Here is a 23,240-nt window from a genome sequence, read left to right as displayed (position 1 = left end):
AGCGATACCCATTGGGTAGTAGGGTAGGTAACTGTGCGTTTTACAACCGCTGGGACGTGGGTTCAACTCACAGTCCAGTTGTCTTCAGAGACCTCAAAGGAAAAATAAAATGCTTAATGTATGGATTGGATAACATACTTTTTAATATGCCGGTATGTATGAATATGCTTACTATGTACCAGTTAAAGTTGAACCGGCATAAAGCCCTTCACCCAGCGCTGCCTCGACTTCAACAGTCAACCTCACCCCGTTTTGCTGAACCTCCGATCCTGTTAATATCTTGTTCCACCGTTTCTCATGGTGCGGCAGCTGAGTTACAATAATTCCAAACTTCGAAAGACCTTTTTGACTTTTGTGACACTTTAAGTCCACCTTAAAACTTCCTGTGGTCTCCGTACCCTACAGAAAAAGCGACAGGAGATTACTGACTCAAAGAATATGAACCGTTAATTATTTTTCTGGAAGCAAATCATATCCATTCAAAGAGCAATTGACGATTAAATCACGTAGATCATTGGCTACCTGACACTGCTTCCCGTTGATGATTAGTTCTATAGAAAGTGCTCCGCCTACATCGCAGTGCGGCCGAGAACCTATGCATATTCAATAAGACTCCCGTAGTACCTGCTCTCCTGGACTAACTAGCGGAGAGGACCCGTCTGAGGCGCTGCGCCTCCTGTTCGACTGAGTATTGCGAGTAGACGTGGATGTGAGCTTCGCTGGTGGTCGTGGCTTGTTTTGTTTGGCATAATGCTGCCGTCTCCCCCAAGTCCATCTCCCTCGAGGTGGTTCAGGTCCCTGCGAAGGTAGGGACTGCGTACGGGAAAAGTCGCTTAGCTTGTGAAACTTTTGTCTTTCGTAAACTTTTTCGTGCCTTTTTTTCTTTACCGCCGTTTGTTAATGTCACACAGGCGTGCGTACTGTGCCTTAGATGTGCTGATGCGGTTAAACAAACTGATACGAAATGAGTTAAATTAACAGAGGCATTAATAAACGAGGTAAAATAACAAGAGTCTTTAGCTGATTTGCACTGGGTCGAGGTGGGGAAGCTGGGGCTTCGTCTTTTGTTTTTGGTTCGTCTGTTTGGATGCCCGCCGTCTAAGTGCAGTTTGTCCTGTATGCGGCCACGGTCTGCCTGCTGGGACCCCATCTTAGAGACAGAACCTCCAATTCCATGAGCTTGTATTGTCTGATGCGAGGAAAATTTAAAAGTAGGTCTTTAATCAGTAGACAGCCCAGCCTTTTCAGCTCTATATTGCCCGAAATCTGAGAACCAGTGACCGTCTCTGAATGATTGGTTCAGCGAGCGTTATACAGTACACATGTCTCTTGAAGTGTTTCACATGATGTCTTTAAATGTGTAGTTTGGGTCTTTTTGCAAACCCAAATAGTAGTCTTCGTAGAACCGTCCACTTGACAGGTGCTATTAGCTTTATAAAGAGGGTCAAATAAATTAGTTAGCCCGATGTATACTTTTTATCCAATACAATGTAACCCGGTAGGCGCCCGAGTCTGTGGCACCCCGGCTGTCCCTGAATTGCGCGCTAGAAAATGGACTGCGCGAGCTGGGCTTGGAAGCTCATTTATCGTTTAGCACCTTATCTAATTGATATCCTGTAGTACCTTTCCCGTCTGTCTATCAAATATATTTCACTGTGCTTTTTATTTTTATTTTATATGTATTGTTTTTCCATATAATCCCTTTCATATTATATAGTGCACTTTCTAATATACTGCCTTGCCTATCAAAATTATTTCATATAGTGCCTTTCATATGTGTATATCAGGTTTTGAGTGTTTTTTAATATCAATTTGATTTGTAGTGTTATATTGCCTTATCTGTCAATTCCATACAGTGTCATTCATAATATCTAATATGTCACACCTTTTTCTAAGTCTAATTGTTTCATCTAGTGCCTTTTACATACATTATTCAATTTCTATTCCTTTGTCTGTTATGGAGTGCATTTTCTTTCTGTCTGTCTGATCAAACTGTGTGCACCCAATACGATCCAAATGGTGAGCTGTCTCATTACAAGAGTTCTTCCTAGTTTGTACCAGTGTTACTGTCACTTGTGAGGTATAAAATAAGGACAGGAATGGCACTGGTTTATAAACTGCCAGATCCACTTTAATGTAAAATGCCAAAGCCTGTCTTGGTTCTCTTGTTTTTATGTTGTCTTTTAAGTTGGCTCCTCGTATGGCTTCTGGGACTGGCAGGGGCCCATTTGATGTGTGTGTAGTAAGCGGTGAGCAGGTAGCCAACAGTGGACTGCTCAGTAGATTTATGTTGTAAAGGTTTAGGATATCATGTTCTGTTAATGCTGTGCCTTGTGGCTCGTCTAGGCCTGCCTGAATATCAAATGTCCACACATGTTGGTCTCATTGCACCCAATTAGGTGTTTGGACTGGGAATGGTGCACCAGTCCATCACATACTGAGACTGGCACCTTGGGAGTTTGGCCATTGCAGATTTGGGAAGGATGTATAAGCTCCTGATTTCTTTATATACTGGTAACAGTTTGGCTTGTGTAGAAATGCTCCGTACTCATGAACTGTATTCAAACCATTTTGCCCCCTTTTTTAATGGACTTGCTATGTGTTAATGTTCAAAGCCCACGTTTAGACCTGGCCCATCAAAACACCGTCTTTAAATGTTTAGTCAGCTATATGTTTCAAAGAGAGTGGCAGCTGCGCTGGTGTGCTGAGAGCTGTCGGACCGATGAGGTGAGGGAGGTAATGCTGAACCCTTGAAGGCGACATGCCTGAGCCAGCAGCCTCGTCTGATTTGATATTCCACATTCCCTGAATTCTGTCCGCACTCCAATAAATGCCACCTGTGACTAGCATCAGTCACCTGTGGGAATTGACAGAATATGTGGAACATGCACTTCCCCTTGCTGGATGGAGATCTGATCAGCTTAGGGTGGTACAGTGGCTAATGACCTGGTTTCAGTTCCAGTCCCCAACAGTCTTGTGCTTGAGTTTTTTTTCTGTGTCCATTTGTAGATATTTGGTGTTTTACTTGGGGGACTGTAAACTGAGTGTGCATGGGATGTATGCATATGACCCTGACAGTTTCCTGTATTGGACCCAGCAGGGACAGGTGATTTATTTATTTATTGTTATTGCCTCAATTAATTTTTATAGCATATTTTATGGTGAACAGAATGTAAAAGCTTGTCATTTAATAAAAGTAGTAATATGGCTGTCAACAAATGAAGATAATAAACAGAGGATGTTTGTGATTGGGTGCTATAGCCTTGTTAGCATCATTAAAGGGGTTGGCACTTGAACTCGCAACGTTTATCCAATAAACTGGCATCCGTGAGCTGAGTAACAGCGTTTAGTTGCTTACGATTCAGAGATCAATTTGTAGAATGTATACGTTTTGTGGTTTGTTTCACTACAGAACATGCACGGTGTCCCGGCCAAATTTGTTGCTGACTGTAGTTGGACAAAACAATTTCTAAAAATGACAGACTGAATACATTTTAAAAGCAAACGATGAGAGAATACTACTTACCTTAAGGGACCATAAACCCCCACATCCTGTCTTTTGCCCCACAGGCTAAAGTCCAACGGCCAGGCCAGTAGGACACCCGCTTCTGTTTGTGCCGAGATGCTGAAGAAATCCAGAGAGGCTTTTGAGTCTAAAAAGACTGCTGAAGAGTCCTTCCGCTTGGGCCAGTTGGATGGCATCGTGCGTATGGTGGTTGAGAACGAGGACGACTTTGTTGAGACTTTAAATGGAGATCTACACAAAGTGAGTGCGTGGAGTTTAAAAGGGTGCAATATTCAGGGTGAAGGCAAGAAAAGGCAATATGTTAGGACAGCAGACCCTTGTGAGGCATTTCTGGGGGAATCGCAGAGCAATCTTCATTCCACTTCCATTTCACTTACACTGAACATGTACATAGGGTGTCTTGTGGGATTATTGATAGATGACCTTGCAGGGGCTATGCTTTAGACATGAAGACCTCCTGTCACATGCATTTCTTGATCTTACTCATTCTTAAATTCTGTATCTTGCACTTGACATTCAGCAGATGGCTCTGCTTTTTTCTTCTTCCTATTATGAGTCATTGGCCTCTGATTTTTCTTGACTGTCAGCAGATGATGCCATTCTTTTTTTTTTCTCTTTCTCGTCACCTTTTCAATTAGTTTGCAGTAGAAAATGCACAAACCCTGACAACTATGTGGACGTGGAACATAGCCACACATTTTTGCTTCACCAGGGTGTATCGCATCATAAGCTTTCAATTAACACCAAGGTTCTGGTCCCTGTGATTCTCTAATAATTACATGACAGACAGGCACAAACTGTGGCTTTTTTATACACACACACACACACACACACACACACACAGTGGTGTGAAAAACTATTTGCCCTCTTTCTGATTTCTTATTCTTTTACATGTTTGTCACACAATGTTTCTGATCATCAAACACATTTAACCTTTAGTCAAATATAACACAAGTAAACACAAAATGGAGTTTTTAAATGATGGTTTTTATTGTTTAGGGAGAAAAAAAAATCCAAACCTACATGGCCCTGTGTGAAAAAGTAATTGCCCCCTTGTTAAAAAATCACCTAACTGTGGTGTATCACACCTGAGTTCAATTTCCGTAGCCACCCCCAGGCCTGTTTACTGCCACACCTGTTTCAATCAAGAAATCACTTAAATAGGAGCTGCCTGACACAGAGAAGTAGACCAAAAGCACCTCAAAAGCTAGACATCATGCCAAGATCCAAAGAAATTCAGGAACGAATGAGAACAGAAGTAATTGAGATCTATCAGTCTGGTAAAGGTTATAAAGCCATTTCTAAAGCTTTGGGACTCCAGCGAACCACAGTAAGAGCGATTATCCACAAATGGCAAAAACATGGAACAGTGGTGAACCTTTCCAGGAGTGGCCGGCCGACCGAAATTACCCCAAGAGCGCAGAGATGACTCATCCGAGAGTTCACAAAAGACCCCAGAACAACGTCTAAAGAACTGCAGGCCTCACTTGCCTCAATTAAGGTCAGTGTTCACGACTCCACCATAAGAAAGAGACTGAGCAAAAACGGCCTGCATGGCAGATTTCCAAGACGCAAACCACCGTTAAGCAAAAAGAACATTGGGGGTCGTCTCAATTTTGCTAAGAAACATCTCGATGATTGCCAAGACTTCTGGGAAAATACCTTGTGGACTGATGAGACAAAAGTTGGACTTTTTGGAAGGCAAATGTCCCGTTACATCTGGTGTAATAGGAACACCGCATTTTTAAAAAGGCTGTTCATGCTAGAAAACCCTCAAATAAAGCTTAATTACAACAATTCTGCAATGATGAGTGGGCCAAAATTCCTCCAGAGTGCTGTAAAGGACTCATTGCAAGTTATCGCAAACGCTTGATTGCAGTTATTGCTGCTAAGGGTGGCCCAACCAGTTATTGGGTTCAGGGGGCAATTACTTTTTCACACAGGACCATGTAGGTTTGGATTTTTTTCCTCCCTAAATAATAAAAACCATCATTTAAAAACTGCAATTTGTGTTTACTTGTGTTATATTTGACTAATGGTTAAATGTGTTTGATGATCAGAAACATTTTGTGTGACAAACATGCAAAAGAATAAGAAATCCGGAAGGGGGCAAATAGTTTTTCACACCACTGTGTGTGTGTGTGTGTGTGTGTGTGTGTGTATATGTATGTATATATGTGTGTGTGTATATGTATGTATGTATATATATATATGTGTGTGTGTATATGTATGTGTGTGTGTGTATGTGTGTGTATATATATATATATATATATATATACACACACACACATCTATACCTTATTTGTAACTGATGCCGAGGAGTTCAGTGCTGCCCACCTGTGAATATAACGTTGCGTTCTCATTTCTTTCGGCAGCCCCGGTTTGAGTCATTGCTCTCAGAGTTGATCCTGGTCAAGAATGAGGCCTTGTTTGCCATCAACAACCTGAAGAAATGGATGCAGCCTGAACATGTGGAGCGCAATCTGGTATGACCTGAGTGGAGGAGGGGGTGATTGCAGCAGCAGCAGCCTTCAGTCAGGGTAACTGAAGTGGGAGGAATATACAGAGCAGACATAAAGAAATAATAATGGTGGCCCTCTAGGGCAGAATGTGGTGGGTGGTGCTGGAAATCTCAGAATTCATTAGCACCAACACTGATGGATAGAATCATTTCATGGTTTTAAAATTTTCAGCACCTCAACTTTGTACTAAAGTCTAAAGTCCAATCTTGGCTAAGTCATCTTGTGTTTTTTGTCTTTTTTTTTCTGTTTTGTTTTCTTGCAGGCCACCACTTTGGATCAATGCTTCCTGGTCAATGAGCCCATGGGAGTGGTTCTGATTGTTGGCGATTGGAGTGCGCCTGTTCAGCAGTGTCTTGTACCTTTGGTGGGCGCTATAGCAGCTGGTAGGTGTTTAGGGATTTGGTTGGGAGTCCTTTGGCTTCTGCAAGGCTTTTTGGCTGGTGTTAGGGCCTTGTAATGAACAATAGATTGGAATTTCATTTTTTTTAGCAGAATTGTTCTTTGGCTTATGTATTAACTTCTTCTTTTGTGTGTTTTAGGTAATGCTGTTCTCCTAAAACCATCTGAGAATAGTTCCCACACGGCTGAGTTGCTACAGAAGCTCTTCCCCTTGTACCTGGACAAGGTGAGACAGAATTTTAACGTTTGTTTTTATTACCTTGCCAAGTGTGGATCCAGTGGCCAGGTAACCTTAAATGTGTGTCCCATAAATTCTACTTTAATTTTTTCTGAGGGGGTGGCCATGGCCTTTACTTTTCATGCACCTTGCCTCCCTACTCTTGATAGTGAAGAATAGGGGTCGTCATAACGTCCATCTTCTCTTTTGACAGGAGTGCTACCAGGTGGTCTGTGATGTCATGCTTGCTGATCTTCTAGAGCTCCGATTCGACCACATCTTCTATACAGGTAAGCCCCCCTCCACCCTCTTATTAACCCCAAAGTATCAGGAGACAAACTTTTGTCATTTTTACAGTTAAATTCTGATTACTGTATGTTGATTTCTAGGCACATTCACCAAGGCTCAGCAGGTGATGCAGGCAGCTTCCCATCACTTGTCTCCAGTCACCCTGGTTGTAGGGGGGAAGAATCCATGCTATGTGGACCAGATGTGTGACTTGCCTGTTGCTGCACACCGCATTGCCTGGGCTCGTTTTCACAATGCAGGTCAGAATAACGTTGCACCGGATTACATCCTCTGCCATGCCGAGATTCGAGACAAGCTGGTCCAGGCCTTGACTTCTTGTGTCTTGGAATTCTATGGAGCTGAGCCTGCCCAGTCAGCCAGTTTTGGGCGTTTGGTCAACATGGAACATTTCCTTCGAGTTCGAGAGCTGATGCTATCCAGTGGGAAAGTAGTCATTGGAGGCGAGGTGGATGAGAGCGATAAGTTCATTGGTAAGAAAAGCAGTTGACAGTTATGGGATGGTATATGTGTTTGTAATACTTGAGTTTTCTCATTTTTATTTTTCATTTTTATGCAACCCTGTGGCTGCTGCTTTCTGCAGTGCAAGTGGTTTTTTCCCTTTTCTTTTTGTTTTCTCTTCATTTTTAAGCTTATGCACAGCCCTTTTTCTCACCTGAAAGCTCCCACAGTCCTGTTGGATGTGCAGGAGTCTGACGCCATCATGAAGCATGAGATCCTCGGGCCAATCCTGCCCATCCTGACAGTGTATAATGCAGACGAAGCAATCGATTTTGTTAGAAGGAAAGACAAGCCTTTGTGCTTGTATGTGTACTCGAGCAACCCCAAGGTAAAGGTGACAGAATAAAACGATGCAGATTATTAACTTTTTTGGGGGAGGGGATTGTGTTGTTGGAGTAAGTGCCCACAGTGGCAGTCCTGGTGCCTATGAGTGATCATCTTCACTCCTGTGGTTTTCATCTGAAGGTAACAGGACAAGCCCATCATGTGTCTGAAGTTTTATGTATTTATATTTTTAATCTACAGGTTATTTCAAAATTTTTGACCTGTACATCCAGTGGCAGCTTCTGTGCTAATGACAGTGCCATTCAAAGTAGCCTGGTGACGTTACCAGTGGCTGGAGTTGGTAAGTGTAGTGGGTGTGAGCTTTGTCTTTATTAATCATCACATTCTCAAACCTACTTAGTCTAACTCAGATATGCTGAAGTCCAGCACCAATCAGTCTCTCATTTTTATATGTCTTTTCACAGTGCAGCCACCATAAGGTACTGCACAGACCAAATGATGAGACAACAACCATGAGACACAATGATGCAACAGTAGGTACATGTACTACAGCGGTCCAGCAGAGCAACACATCAAAGAGCACAAATAACTGTTTGAAACAGTCATTGAGAGCATGTCATTTTACACACTTGCCCGCCGAGGGCACCATGTTGTATGAAAAGGTTTTATGCCCCAAACAGATAATGTGTTTAATAGAAATACTGTAGTGGTGAAGGGTGCACACAGTTACCAATAAAGACTTTCCTCTAAACGCCTTTCCTTTTTAAATTTTGACTGCAGGAGCTAGTGGTATGGGCCTGTACCATGGACGTTACAGTTTTGACACCTTCTCACACCGCAAGTCATGTGTGCTACGAACTACACATGTTGAATGTGTTACTTATTTGCGCTTTCCACCCTATGAGGATCAGCGACTGTCTCTCATGATGTGGGCCACCTCATTATCACGCAAAGGTGCTGGCTGGTGCAACTTGCTTTGAGGGTGACAGCACTTTAGCCTGCTTGTAATGTGGCACTTAGATATAAATTGCAAGCATTCTTAATCGGACCTCGGTTACCCTTGTGTATAATGTCCCATACCTGCCAACCACCTTTCTGAGGACAACCAGCTAATAATGAAGAAAGAAGAAGAAAAACTGTTTCTGTTACTGGGATTTAAAAAAAAAAAAAAAACATTTGAGGTGTTTTTGCATGTCTAAGGGGCATGGAGAGGATTCACAGTGTTGCACAAATGATCTCGGTATTTCTAAAGCCACCAACTTCTTCGGTAGAGTGAAACTGATGTTGCACTGGGCTGTCTGTTCTGTTCAGTAAGAATGGTGAGAATTTTTTTTAAGTTGATGATGATTTCAGTGTAAATCCTATAAAAGTCAAGTCTTTTATAGAAGTATAAAAAATGGCTACACATGAACAGCTGTAGTAAGAGCATATATACACAATGTCTGTACTGGCCTTTATTTATTCATCTTCTCTATATCTATACATACCAAAAAATAGTTTGTATCTGTATTGAATTATTGTGTAATAGTCAAAATAGTTTTACTTATAAATCAGTATGCAGATAATGTGTATATATATTTATATACATTTCATCGATTAAAGTAAAGCTTGTGTATAGGGTTTTTTTTTTTTTTCTGGGAAATGAAGGATGTACAAGTCTATGGCCACTTACCTCATAAAAATGGGATTATCTGAGTTACACTTATGCCCAGGACCCACCTGTTCATCTGCCAATCAATTTTATTTTTTCTAAAGTGCTCTAATTAAACTATACAAAAGATTAGAAATGTTGTAGCAGTGGATCTCCTGGTTGACAGTTGGCCAGTTTTTTTATTTTTGCTCTAACACCATTTTTAATAAAGTGTATCAATGTTATCCTGTAATTGTATATTCTATTACTGTTGCTTGTAAATGTTTCAAGTATTTTAATTCTAAACTGAGACTTCACAACAAATTTCATATTCTTCACACACTCCTTGTAAATATCATGCTGCATTTTGCACACTTGATGAAGGCTGGCTATGCCAGTGGAGGAACTGAGAATAACCTCCAAAAATAAACTGGTCTTCGGCGGGGGGAATAAAGATTGCTGCAGACTCTGGGAAAGTAAGTGCACCTTCCTGTAACTATGGAATGCATTATGAAGTCCATTATTTCCTAAGCTTGTATTTTGGGATGTGTTTGTTAATTTAATACAGTCACCTTATTCAACATTTTAAAAGCATTAAGTAACTGCACCTTGTCCTTTTAATTTAGTCACGAGCATTCATAGATGCCTAGTTCCATCTGACCACAGTCTTCAGTGTGCCCAGGAATGGTTTGTAGATAATGTACTGAATGCTGGATGATAGTTTGCACCTCCAAGTCGGGGGTCATCGTCCTCTCCCAGAAAAGGTGTTTTGTTCCCTGGCAGTTAGAGATAAGGAAACTGCCTCAAGTGCAGGAATTTTATTGACAAAACAAAGATGAGTATGAGACTGACCACCTGTAGCAGCACTGTTCTTATATTGTTCTGGGCTGTGATGGAGAAGCAGGGGCTATTTGTAGTGACACTGTTTTTTTTTTTTTTTAAACTCTTGCTCAGGTTAAAGGGATTTCTCTCATGCTTCTCTCCTTTTGAAAGAGCACATATCAAATTTAGTACCAAACTTCTTTAGCATGAATTTATTGTGCAATAACTAGACATTTTTTGAATTAATGAGATAACGTATGACTTTAAAACTTGAGTCCCCCTACAGTCCACATAACGAGGAGGTCTGTCTTCTGCGTGGTTGTGGAAATGTGCAAGGGATAAAGCTATCTACAAACAAAGAGGACCTAAAGCCCAAAGGTGGCAGGGTGGTATTCACTCCATCTAAAACATTGGCACATCCTTGGTAGAAAAGACATGTATGTTAGTCTCTGTGTGTAAAGCAGCTAATAAATACATTGATGTTTAAACCTATGAGGGTAGAGGGCCCGAAGTTAAGTAAGCAGAAACAGAACTGACCATGGATAAGGACAACACAAGCTTGGGTGACTGGAAGTTTCTACTAAATAATGTTCTCCATTTTACTACATTCTTATTTATCATTGTGCCAGAGCTTGACAACATGTGGTAAGTTATTTGGACATGCAAACAAGACTTTCACTTCCTCTGTATAGAATGGTCCAGCTCTAATTATGCAATTTTCATTACGCTATTACATAGCAAACCACATGAAAAATCCCGGACCATCGAGAAGTGTGTGAAGTGACGACATGAAGAATCGTCCCTGCATAAATCAAAGTCATCCAGACGATCTTGACCACCCTGTACATGTGACAGTAGAACTACTAAATAAATAATGTGCTTGTTTAAGTGTATATTTGTAAGAGTTTACCCTGCAGTAAAAGGTCTCTTTGTATCCTATTGATCATTTCTTGATGACCTCTTTTCCTTGTTTTGTTTAGCTAAAACAGCACCAATAAGCTGGGGTGCTTAAGAAAAATGTAAGCATCCTCCATATTGTCATATATTATATACATACACAGTAAATGCAGAACAAAAAGGACATTTCAGACAAAAAAAAAACAAAAAAAAAAAACCTTTCTTTCAACACATATTACTCCTCATCAGTTCTTCTGTATACTCGCTCTGACTTTTGCTCCTTCATGGCAGCAAATCTGGCCAAAGTGAACAGGTAGTCGCTGAGCCTGAGAAGCAGACAGAAAATACAGTAGATTATCCCAGAAGCAGTAGTATATTACAAGGGACTGAAGGTGTTGGCTATTCATGGGGGAGTGTGGTCTAATGGCTGTAAAGCACTGAATGAAAAAAAAGATTATATATATTGTATATAAATTTGTTATCCATAAATAACATGCAGAGTGACCCCAAGTGGTCTAATTTAAGAAAATGTAAATAATTTTACTGTACAAGAAACTTGGTTTATAGAGAAACGCGTCAGCTGAATAAATGCAAACGTACATTTTGTGTTGTTGGCAAGCTGTCGGCCATGGCAAGTAAACCAGCTTCAGCGGTCATTGATGGTGATAGAAACAGCGAGACGTGCGCGTACACACAGCATGACTTCAGATCTGCTTTTGTTGTTTATTGGATACCAACCTGTTAAGATACTTGGCAACACTGGGATCAGCTTCTCCCATACGGACAATAGGAACCACACTGGAATAGCAAAGAAGAGAAAAAAAACAGTTATGGATTAACAGGAACCAACTGTTGTAAATGTTTTAGTAATTAAATTTTCATTAGCTGACTCAAAAAGTAACCAATATAGGAAATAAACCCACCCATCCTTGTCCTGTTATCCTGTGCTGTACCACCAGCATCTACAAGTAACACTAAATGACAACTACACTCTACAAAGGGGGTGCCTGCATGTGGCTTATGAGGGGTATGATATGATGAATGATGAAGGGTTAGGGTTTATTGAAGACCTTACATAAGAAGAAATGGAGAACCAAGACAGGTTTTGTGATTGGGTGTTGGCAAAGGTTTGAAGCGTGCCACTGTGAAGTTTATTCCAAATACATTATTTTATTAGAAATGGATAAATCAAAGCCATAAATAAATACATCTAAAACCACGAAATTAAGCTGACAGAGAGAACCTGAAAGGGACATGGGAAGAAATAAGTGGAACACATTTGGGCAGGCAATTTAAAAGTGCTGATGTGCCCTGTTTGGTCATAATTAATATATGGCCGGGGCCACTCTCTGCTATTTTGAATGTTGCTGTGAATGAAATTCGATGTTTGGCGAATGCCTGTTCTTATTTTGAAACCTGAGAAAAGCATAAAACTCTGATAACTGCACAGAACCTTAGGGCTCACCTACGGACAAATGGAAGACATTGGTTCTGCCCATACCTAGGACAATATGCCTTCCACACTCTCTCTCTCTCTCACACACACACACACACACACAGAGTGACTAGAGCCAAGTGCAGGAACCCCTGATTGCAACACAATTTCATCAATAGCTCTTCTTCAAATATTGTACTATTGACAGTGTTCAGCTGATACTGTATTAAATAGAAGTTAAGCATATTCTTTCTTTAGTGTTACATTTTCTTTCTTCTTTTTAGAATCACTGTCATACCACTTGCGAAAGATTATATATACAGTACAGCCGTTAGTGCTGAGTGGAGTTACACACCTGATAAAGGAAGAAGGAATACCAATATGAAACTGAACATTTTGTGATCAGACTATTGAATGCAAGATACAACAAGCCACATTCAGACAAACAGAAAACCAAACAGCTTAGTAGTAATACATGACAGTTAAAGATAGATAGGCATATGTATTTTCCTAAATCCCTGACACACTACATGACGTTTTCCAGCGATTTTCAATTGAAACCCGTACTTAACTTTAAGGAGTCATATAGAGTCACAGTGCACACCAGTAACTCTAGTCATGTCGTGTAACATCCCTAGCAACTCCAGCCTTCCCCCTCGCCAGCTCTAAGTTGAGAAGGTTGAGAATGTTGTGTAACAACACAGCCACCGCCTTCACCCAATTTTTGCATTAACAGGAGACTATTATGTGACATTTTCCAACAAAAAGACAAGTGATGGAATCTATCCATCCTCTTCCACTTATCCGAGATTGGGTCGCGGAGGCAGCAGCTTGAGCAGAGATGCCCAGAATTCCCTCTCCCCGGCCACTTCTACTAGTTCTTCCGAGGGAATCCCAAGGCATTCCCAAACCAACCGAGAGACATAGTCCCTCCAGCGTGTCCTGTGTCTTCCCCTCTGATTGACTCATGGACTCCTGTATACTCTTTGCCACAGTGCACCGAAGCTGGTATGTTGTTGGCCCAATATAAATACAATGTGTTTTGTTTTACCAGTAACCTGGACAAAATGGGAAAAAAATGTATTTGATAACAGAATGATGTCTGGGAGGAAAATTACAGACTGATGTAAAATCACCTGAATATATAAAGAGATTACACATAAACCCAGTTAACAGGTATACCGGGAAGGGTCAATGTGTCAATTGTAATATAAAAAATTTTAGATCCAAAAGATGACTGCTGTTGTTGAAAGCAAAGCTGTTCAATTCTTAGGCTTATATCAGCTGAGTACAAACAGCAATTGCACCAACTTTAAGTCATTATCAACTAAAACTGGACTGGAAATGCAAATAGCTAAGACAAAGCAACTGACCTTCTCCTCCAGATCAGAGTTGGTGGAGCTCCTTCCAAACTAGCCAATTACATCATGTGGATGCAGAAATATTATTACAGAAATTCACTAGAGAAAAGACTTTCATCCACCTCAACCACTTTAACTCGGTATGTAAAGCCCGCACTCACCTGCGCTCTGCTCGTCGACATATTGCTCTGGCAAGATGTAGGGCACAGCTGCTTTTTCCTCCGGACTTGAAAGGAGAAAAAAAAATATGCAGCAATAAAAAAAAACTATTGTACATTTATGTGTGTGTCACAATCATACCAATATGAGCTATCCAATTCATTCATCCATGTTTAGGTTAGTGAAAATGTAATCGCCATCTTGCTTATTTTCTGAAATGTACTCATTTGAGACTCCCAATTGGGGGCAGATTTTCAATAAAGTCCTATCGATGTATCCCAACTGCACAAGTAAGTGTAAGGATCAAGTTGACACCTATCTGTTCAGAGCCAAAACACAAGCTACCTTACACTGTCCCTGGTACCTTTAATGTCAGAGGAGATACAATGAGGATACTTACAGGCAAAATGAAGTTAGTCAGAGCTGGCAGCTGCACAGTATAATTATCAATCCATTGCTCTAACTCCAGGACTGGCTTCTCATTGAAACGTGTTCTCTCTACAAAAAATTTTCAATGGTCAAAGCCTATCAGAAATGTCAGTATAGCCAGTCCCCGATGAGGAATTGCTCAGGGTCTCATCCCTCTCCATTTCATGCCATTGCACTGACAGGTTGGTTGTGAACTCATGGTCTCAGAGTCAAATGCACTTTTTTTTTTTATTCAGGTTCACTAAATAAAATTTCCCCTTGCTCAGGAGAACAAGAATGCCTATTAAATTCTACTGCTATGGTAAGATGTTACATTATACAGCACTGGCTCTCTTTCTATATCAGCTTCACTCGCCTGTACCTGAGTGATTCTGAATGAGCTCCCAGATGTCATGGCACTATTTATCTCTGCTCTGGAATTTACTCAGGACAACACCTCCTCATTATTCTTCTTTATGACATTCAACAGTGGCAGGGATCAAAATTTAAGATGCTGGATTAATTTCCAGCACATATTTTCTGCTATTTTGCTGAAGGGAAACTCAGCCAGTAGCTGATCATGCTGGTAAAAACAAGAGGTCCTCTCTTGCAACAGAAGTTTATCTGAGACTCACAGCACACACCTGTCCCATTGCAATTCAAAAACTAAATTAAAAACTCAACTATTAGGACAAAGACTTTTTTGTACTATGGAACAAATATTTTAAATTTAAAGACTGCAGCAACTGTATATTTTATAATAAAAAGCACTATCAGTATACTTACACTGCTTATCCTCAGTTAACTAATATTATTCCTTCTCTGCTTTATACAATGCCCTTAAAGATTATACAAAAATGAACACATTTGCACACTATATTTATTAAAATTAAATCATTAAGGACAAAAAACTCATTGACTTTGTCCTTTTTTGTTGAGTATTCTAACAGATGGAAAATAAGATGCAAAAAGTAAAAGATTATAAATACTATTAAATAAAAAGTATTCAGGCTTTACTTAGATGGCCATCTCTGGCTGATGATACAGGAGTGGCAATATTGGATCCAACATCCTGCAGGACACTCTGGATCTACAAATAATCAGACATCATGAAATACAATTGCAAATGAATATCTGTAACTTGCACAAAACATCATTCATGTATTTTACATAAATATATAGAATTCCTTAAAAGTTTGAGGATTATAGATTACAGTTGAGGGCAACATGGTGTGTAGCATGCATCACAACATGTGGCCCCAATGTTACCTCTGGAGTGCTGTCCAGTGTTTTTATTTTTTTACTTGCTTTCAGGGAAATCGAATTTTCCTTCCACCCACCCAAAGACATGACACTATAGTGCGGACATTGAATGGCTTCACTGTGGATGCAAGCTAGTTGGTGAACTTTTTTGAGACTGTATGGCCTCTGCTGGTCAAGTTCCAGCCCTGCGTCTGTGTCTGTCTCTGTCTCTGCTAAGTCTAGTATTCCTGCCACTTTTAATGCCATTCAGCAGGTACAGAAAAGGATGTCCAATCGTTGCTATTAAATGTCCTTTTCTATGTATGTCAGTCCAAAAGACAATCGTTGCTATTAAATGTCCTTTTCTATGTATGTCAGTCCAAAAGAATACTGGAGAACACAAAAACGAACATTTCAGGAGTGAGAATAATCAAACAAATCAATGATAATTTTTTTCTATGCTTACCCGGTCCAGTTCTTCCACAAACGCATGTCCTTGGTCAATGCAGAATTCCTTGGCCAATCTGGAAGACATGTATGTTTACTAGTTTTAGCAAAATCTTTCTTTCACAGACTCCTCTATTTAATCCTGTGGCTGATCATTAAATGACAATTTTTGTTACATTAGCTAATCTTAGTATTAAATTATTAGATCCAATTATATGTATTAAATTCAAGCATTCTTGTGATATTTGTTAAAACCAACTCTACTACATACCCAATGGCTGATGTCAACTCATCTGTTGTCCCCAAAGCCTCAAACACATAATCGTCTTTTGGTCTTCTTTCTCCTGTAAAAGTGTTGGACCACCCTTGTAAGATAAAGAGAAGAGATATTATGTTGAAATGGGAAAATATAATAACACATTTTACAGAAATTGACAACTTCATACACATAATATACAGAAAGAAAACGGCGTATGTTACCAGCCAAGTCAACAGGGGCCTAATGTATACACGGTTAACATGCAGAAAAATGTTGTTTACGTCAGTATTCATGCACACTTTAGAGATATAAAAAGTAAACTTACTGTAAAGCCATGCACATTTTCACGGCAGCACCAACCTGTGTATGCAAACTTCTGCTTGGTTTCGTAAACTGGTGGCACCAAGTGTCAAAGCAATGCTACCGTTTCTGTGCATATTGTTTACAAAATTAAGGCACTTGATAATAATTTCTTTGAGGCATGAGTTTAAAAAGGAGTTGGAACAACTCAGCAGAAATCTTGATCCATGTGAACACAGCAGCATCGCATAAATGTGATGCTTTTTTAAACCATGAACTCCAACATTCCATCTCATCCGAAAGCTGCTCTATTGGATTGAGGCCGGGGGAACACACAAGCTATTTGAGCAAACTGAAGTCACTGTCATGTTTGTAGGACCACTTTGAGATAACATGTGCTCTGTGATTTTGTAAATTATCCATCTGAAAAAGGGTGGACTGTAGCCATAAAATAATGCACATGGTTAGCACAAGCGATAGCATTCAGATGACGCTTAGTTAGTGTTATGAGAACTAATGTGTGCCAAGGAAACCCCATACAATTACCCTACCACTGCCAGCCTGTTCCAATGACAGAAGACAAGACAGATGTATGGATTCACACTCTTTATGTCAAATCCTGGCCCTTCCTCCTGCATGTCGCAGACAAATTTAGATTTGCCATATCAGATATAATATATGATCAATGGTTTACATCTTTAATAAGAGCTTCTGTTCTCAGAACTGTTCTGTGCATAACATTATATTTTTCATTTTGTGATTTAGGATACACAGGTGAAATGCATTTTTGTACGAAATACAACCAAACCTTTATCTCCCGTTCTTGTATAAATCCTGGGGGATTTATGCAATGCTTCATTTCTAGATGTGGAACACCTATACATTAGTAGAAAAAAAGAAAAAAAAAACTGTTAGCTACAAAGCAGGTTTGTGTTTTTTTTTCAATCAGCAAATGTTGCTAAGGAAAAAGCTTATAACCAAACTAATTAGCATTAATAGCTGAAAGTGAAATACTATGAATTAACAATAGTCACTATAATAATATACAAAAAAGTAATTCAATCAAATTAAAATAATCATATTTAAATGCCATGCCATGACACCATCTCTGGAGTTTGCACACTCACCCCATGTCTGTGTCAGTTTCGTCCTACATCCCAAAAGCCATGCTTGTCAAATTAGGTGGCAACCTTACATTAGTCCTGTATGAGTGAGTGTGCAATGTGACAGTCTGGCGCTCTATATATGTCGGTCATTATATAAAGTTCTTCTCATAATACATGCAGCCCGACAACCTTACTGATCTGTAGGGGTTACTTGTTCTGTAACACAGTTAGTCAGTTTAAATGCAGTCTCCTTCAAAAGATGGCTAATTTTTTACTATTATGGGACTCTCATTTCACTGTGTCATTTATAAAAACGATTTACAAAGTTACTACAGGAAGCATAGAAAAAAAAGCTCATTTTAAAGAACATTTAATTTTTCAAAAGACTGACACTGTTCCACAATGAGTACTGATGTGAGCACCCAGTTGTGTTCCATCAAGGCCAGTATCTGCCTTGCATCATACTAGCTTCAGACAGTTGGACAGTAGACTAATGGGAATTGTCCACTAGAGGTCAACGCTGTGAATGTACATTTTAAATGATGTTCAATGTGGATTTGACTAAAATTGCATTGAGCCTCCCAATATTCATTTTTTATCTATAAAGTAATGCTAAATTTCTCACCCACTATGATAATTTGGTTTCCTGCTTTATAACACTATTAGAGATAACCTCACTACTATAGGTGTTGTAAGATATAAAACGATCTACTGGCAGGTGGAATGTGAGGCCTTTTCCTAAATGATTCAAGATTGTCTTGCAGGTTACTACTAGGAGCCATGATATGTACAGCACAGCGTGGATGGACATGACATTCTGGCTATTACTCTTATAAATAGCATGTGAGGCCCCATGGCTGAGACTGAGCCTGCAGATGTGGAGAACACCTCAAGTTAGTGACCCCGACAAAGTGACTGACCTGCTAGCAAATCTAAATGACTCACTAAGAATACCTGCTCCTGCTGTTGTCCCAAGGAACAGCACAACGGATTCACGTATTAAGTTCATGTTGTGACAGACATTATGACAATTGCATAGCAACACCATTCGACCACTAAGCAAATAAACTTATTCTAGTTCAGGGCCATGTAATCATTAATAATGAGGAAAAGGGCAAGAAGGAATCAACTATGGACAGGATTTCAATCCATCACCGTACACACCAATGTGTGCTGGTCCAATTCTGTCGCCAAACAACCTAAAAAGCATTTCTTTGGAAAGGCGGAATAAGGCCCATCTACACATAGAGAGAGCATTCAAAATTCAGAAAGGCCCTAAACCCAGATTGTGCAATTCTGCCAACAAAATTCGAAAATGAAGCAGGTTTACGAGAATCCCTTTAATATGAACTGTCAGCACACTAAGCATTGGTTCAAATTGAGGGTGTTCTACAGAAAACGGCTGGTGGTGATAGACTTTGAAATACATGATCATTACAGGTTCAAAGCCAACATCTCACTCATAACCCGCCGTATTATAGGCATACTGAATATTTTTGATATTTTGGTTGCTGTAAAAGGTGCCATACACAATCGTGTTTAATTATTGAATAAAAACAATGCAGTTCAAGCTTTCTCTCTTTAGAAATGACTCATTTGCGAAATCCGAACGATTACATCATAGGTGCAGACAAAGTGAATCAATACAAAATAATTCGTTAAAACATTATCTGAATACAGTAGACATACAAGCTTACCCTTCTGTGTTCTCACAAAACCGTCGACAAAAACAAATGCTAGTGCATTTTTGTTTCGAGACAACTGGAAGAAGAGTGAACTGGAGAAATCGTCTTAATAGTAAACTAGTCATTTAACTCTAGTCATTTAACTATGTTTGTATTCGCAAGCACACTACGTATCTCGAACGCCAATAAAATAAGCAAAACACACTTTTACCGACTGAGATTTGACCCTAATCGTCTACCATAGTACCGCCAGTGTCAGCAGCGTTACGGTACAAATGGCTGTCCATCAGACCATCGCACTGCCAATGGCGCCACAGTAAATACAGTCAAGCCATTGGATAAAATAATAAAATGGGCGGAAACCTAATAGCAGTTGGCCAAAGTAAATAACCACACCACAGTGATAGACTTCTATTCGGACCACTTGTCTAAACCTTTACCTTTCCTTGCGTGACTAGGGCGGTGTTGTAATGTTACTGACAGCAAAGTCAAAATATGATTGGTTAAATCGTAGTGCAGCGTTAGCCAGTCAAAAAGTCGATTGGAAATGTTTTGTTGTTTTTAGAAAAGCTTGTTGAATTGAGTCATTCAGTGAAGTTCGTGGTTTTGGAGGATTCAGTGCAAGGTTCGTGTTTGATGAATATAATATGTTTGTTTTCATTACATTTGGTTCTTGCAGCAAACTATCTAAAAGCATAGCATGTGGTGAGTGCCGGCGGGGATGACGCTACTATAAAGGATTACTTGTTTTAAACATTTGCTTCCGTAATACAGTTAATACCGTTAGATTAACGAATACTCGGCTCATGCGATTTTTAAACGAACTCATAGGGGAGTCTAGTTAATCTGGGCCTCTGAGCAATTTCGGTTTTAATGTGAAACATTATCTCGGGCGCAGGATAAATATACGTCATGGTGGGATCTCATTTTTAAGCAGTTGTGTTCTGGTTTCTGACCTTTTTACCAAACTTGTGTCATTGCCTATATTTGCATTTACTTCTGCTTAGAGAGTACTTCCATCTAAAATACACTGTGTATCATATGTTGATAATGTTATTGTGTCCAATTTACAGACAGTTGAAGTAAGCTATCTAATGTAGCCCTTTTACTGTATTTTTGTTAGATATGCCTGTCCTAGCTGGGAAGTGGTTTGTGTTTATCTAATATTGAGCTTTTCTTTACCAAAAACATTCGGGGTGGCAGGTAGCTTGTACACTTAGTGTTCTAGCGACATATTAACTCTTTCTTTCATCTTTTACAAAAACTAGTGCGAATGTTTATATGTGGTTTTTGATGGTGTTTTGAACATTCTCAGAATTCTGGCTTTGAGCAGTTGCTGAATATTTTGTAAGAAAATTTGGAAAATATTAAAATTGTTTTGTACTTGAAACGTTTAACTAATTTTTGTCATCGGGTCTCTTGTTCCTCCTAGATCCGATTGACATAATTCAGATGAGACTTTTTGAAATCCTTAAGTATTTATGATAAGAATGGCAAGATGGTTATGTATTCTTTAAATGTATAGGACATTTGTGTGTTTTTTTTTTTAAATAACTAGACTTTCACACATTATTTTAATCGATTAGTTGAATGCCTTTTTGTTTGAGCATTTCTTTTTTGCATGTATTTTTCCATTACGTTTTCTGATTCACTTATTCCAGTTAATAGACTGGGAGTAATAGACTGTTCAGCTATCAGGCAGCAACCAACCAAGAAACTGGCACACTCGCTCATAAGCTCAGCTTGGAGTTACCCATTATCCTAGCACTCCCATCTTTAGGATGTTGTTGTAGAAAAACCTATATATGGGAAAAAAAAGACGACCAAGACTGATTTGTATCCAGTTTACTTATGCATGTGATGCAGTGATACTAATCGTTATGCCACCATATTTCTTGCCTTTATTTTTGTGTATATGAAATGGATTCAAACTTTAGGAAATGTCTAGAGTGTGTGTAAGTGATCTGTCAAATAGTTGAAATGTCTCCACATCTTATGGGAGGAGAGCCTTTTTTCAGTGTGGAAAAGCCACTTTAATGACGAGTTATGGTTATAGAATCTTTCACTAACTGGATTTACCATACAAAGTCACAGTTTTGGTTAAATTACTGTACTTATTCCTGAAAGGTCTGAAATCAGCAATGAAAGGGCACAGGTTAGTTTGCTCCAGCTTGATTATGGAACCACTGCTGATTTGAGACTTCTGAGAGGCCATCCTGCTATTGGTTTCAGCCTCTTCTACAATGCAATGCAATGTAGAAATAATGTTCTTCAATTCCCCTCCATACTGGCTTTAGTTGCTTTGATTAGTTCTGTTTAGTGTAATACAGTACTTCTGTTTCATTTAAAATTGAGTAACAAATATATTTGACAGTAGACACAGTGCATAGACATTTCTAACATGATTTGTAAAGTTTGACCTTTAGTAAGTCCCATAAGGACTAATATCAAAGAATTTATGAGGAACAGGCATCCTGCTTAGGAAGAAATACGAGTATATAATTCTCAGATCTGCTCAAAACAGTTCAGGGTGAGTGATATGTAGGCCAGAACCTATCGTGGTAGCATCAGGCACAAGGCTTGATCAAACCCTGAACAGAGTGCCACAGTCCATTACAGCACCCAATCATATACATATTCACACTCCAGTGATATACATATTCCCAGTCCAACAGGACCAGTTTTTAAAGCTCCATTTAACCTAATTGGGTAAGTTATTAACAAAGGAAAACTGCATGGAACTCGAACCCTAGTCCTGAATGAGTGAGGCAGTAGTGTTAACCACTGCGCCCCCGGCCACTCATCATTGTAAAACTGAAATGTGCAGAACCACATTCCAAGTGTGTATTTATATAAAAAAAAAAAAAAAATTCCAGATATTTCTCACTTAAATTTGATTTAAGTAGTTTAGATATGCCATCTCTGTTGGTGTTTAGGCTTGTGTTTTGAAAGATTCCCAGAATCAGACAATCATCCTTTTTTTTTTTAAAAACTCGTCCTTGTTCATTAATGACAAGAAGAAATAATTTTGGGTGTTCAAAATCTCATCTTATAAATAAAGTTTTTATATGTTTATATTAAATGATACAATGTAGTGCCAATCCCAACTTCAGATCATTTGAGTCCAGAGTTGTTTGTGACCTGAGATACATACATATGCATTTTGCATTTTTTCCATGTTAATTTGAAATTTATCTTTCCTACAATCAAAAGGTCTATTTAGGTCAACTAACATCTCTGAATTAGCCTGGCATGAGTGAGTCCTGTGGAGGAATAGCATTCATCCCGGTTTGTTTCCTTCTTGTGCTCGGTGCTGCCATGATAAATATGAGTCCCATGCAACCCAGAACTAAAAAACAGATTTGAGAATGGGCAGATAGATACTTATTTTAAACATTTTTATTTCTTTTAGTTGTATTCTTAATTGGTTTAGACACTGTATCACAAAATCTATTTAGCTGTGATTTATTGGATATTCTGTAGCAGCAACTTGAAAACAAATAGCAAAAAATGAAGACCATGAAATAATGTGCAATTCAGGAACATTATGTCTTCCACTGAAACCTGTCAGACTGTATGTTTCTGATTGGCATATCTTGACACACAAGTGATGAATTTTTAAAAGAAATAAATATTCTGCAATGAATCAGTGTGCTGTCAAATGATTCTTTACTCTTTGCCCACCGTTGGCTAGCTTGACTAACCCTGTCCTCCTGATTGATTTACAACACCT

The 23,240-nt window shown here is 39.3% G+C and overlaps 3 protein-coding genes across 7 annotated transcripts in view; 2 read left to right on the top strand and 1 right to left on the bottom strand.

The window, feature by feature from the left end:
• Window positions 1-28: 28 nt before the first annotated feature.
• Window positions 29-8,929, top strand: aldh3b2 (aldehyde dehydrogenase 3 family, member B2). Its single transcript, XM_039771816.1, has 10 exons — window positions 29-806; window positions 3,571-3,766; window positions 5,902-6,012; window positions 6,311-6,431; window positions 6,588-6,673; window positions 6,879-6,954; window positions 7,054-7,443; window positions 7,633-7,799; window positions 7,997-8,096; window positions 8,537-8,929. Exons 1-10 carry the CDS (start codon window positions 751-753, stop codon window positions 8,734-8,736), a joined length of 1,503 nt encoding a protein of 500 aa, XP_039627750.1. The 5' UTR covers window positions 29-750; the 3' UTR covers window positions 8,737-8,929.
• Window positions 8,930-9,376: 447 nt separating this feature from the next.
• mmab (metabolism of cobalamin associated B) lies at window positions 9,377-19,791 on the bottom strand. The gene is made up of 9 exons (XM_039771823.1): window positions 19,520-19,791; window positions 17,525-17,592; window positions 16,429-16,522; window positions 16,177-16,234; window positions 15,486-15,558; window positions 14,461-14,558; window positions 14,063-14,127; window positions 11,844-11,903; window positions 9,377-11,431 (listed from the first exon to the last, which is right to left on the bottom strand). The coding sequence occupies exons 1-9, from the start codon at window positions 19,630-19,632 to the stop codon at window positions 11,341-11,343; spliced, it is 720 nt and encodes a 239-aa protein (XP_039627757.1). The 5' UTR covers window positions 19,633-19,791; the 3' UTR covers window positions 9,377-11,340.
• Window positions 19,792-19,990: 199 nt separating this feature from the next.
• mvk (mevalonate kinase) overlaps window positions 19,991-23,240 on the top strand; it is a 99,709-nt gene continuing 96,459 nt past the window's right edge. For 4 of the 5 annotated variants that reach the window (XR_005635860.1, XR_005635859.1, XR_005635858.1 and 1 more), the window contains exon 1: window positions 19,991-20,132. The gene's annotated coding sequence lies outside the window, so the exon portion shown is untranslated. The remainder of the gene's footprint in view (window positions 20,133-23,240) is intronic. The other variant, XM_039771800.1, reaches the window with a different exon arrangement.

This window comes from Polypterus senegalus, chromosome 12 (genome assembly GCF_016835505.1).
Source record: "Polypterus senegalus isolate Bchr_013 chromosome 12, ASM1683550v1, whole genome shotgun sequence".
Lineage (NCBI taxonomy): Eukaryota > Metazoa > Chordata > Cladistia > Polypteriformes > Polypteridae > Polypterus > Polypterus senegalus.
The sequence above is the reverse complement of the archived record's forward strand: the minus strand, read 5'-3'. Positions and strand labels throughout refer to the sequence as shown.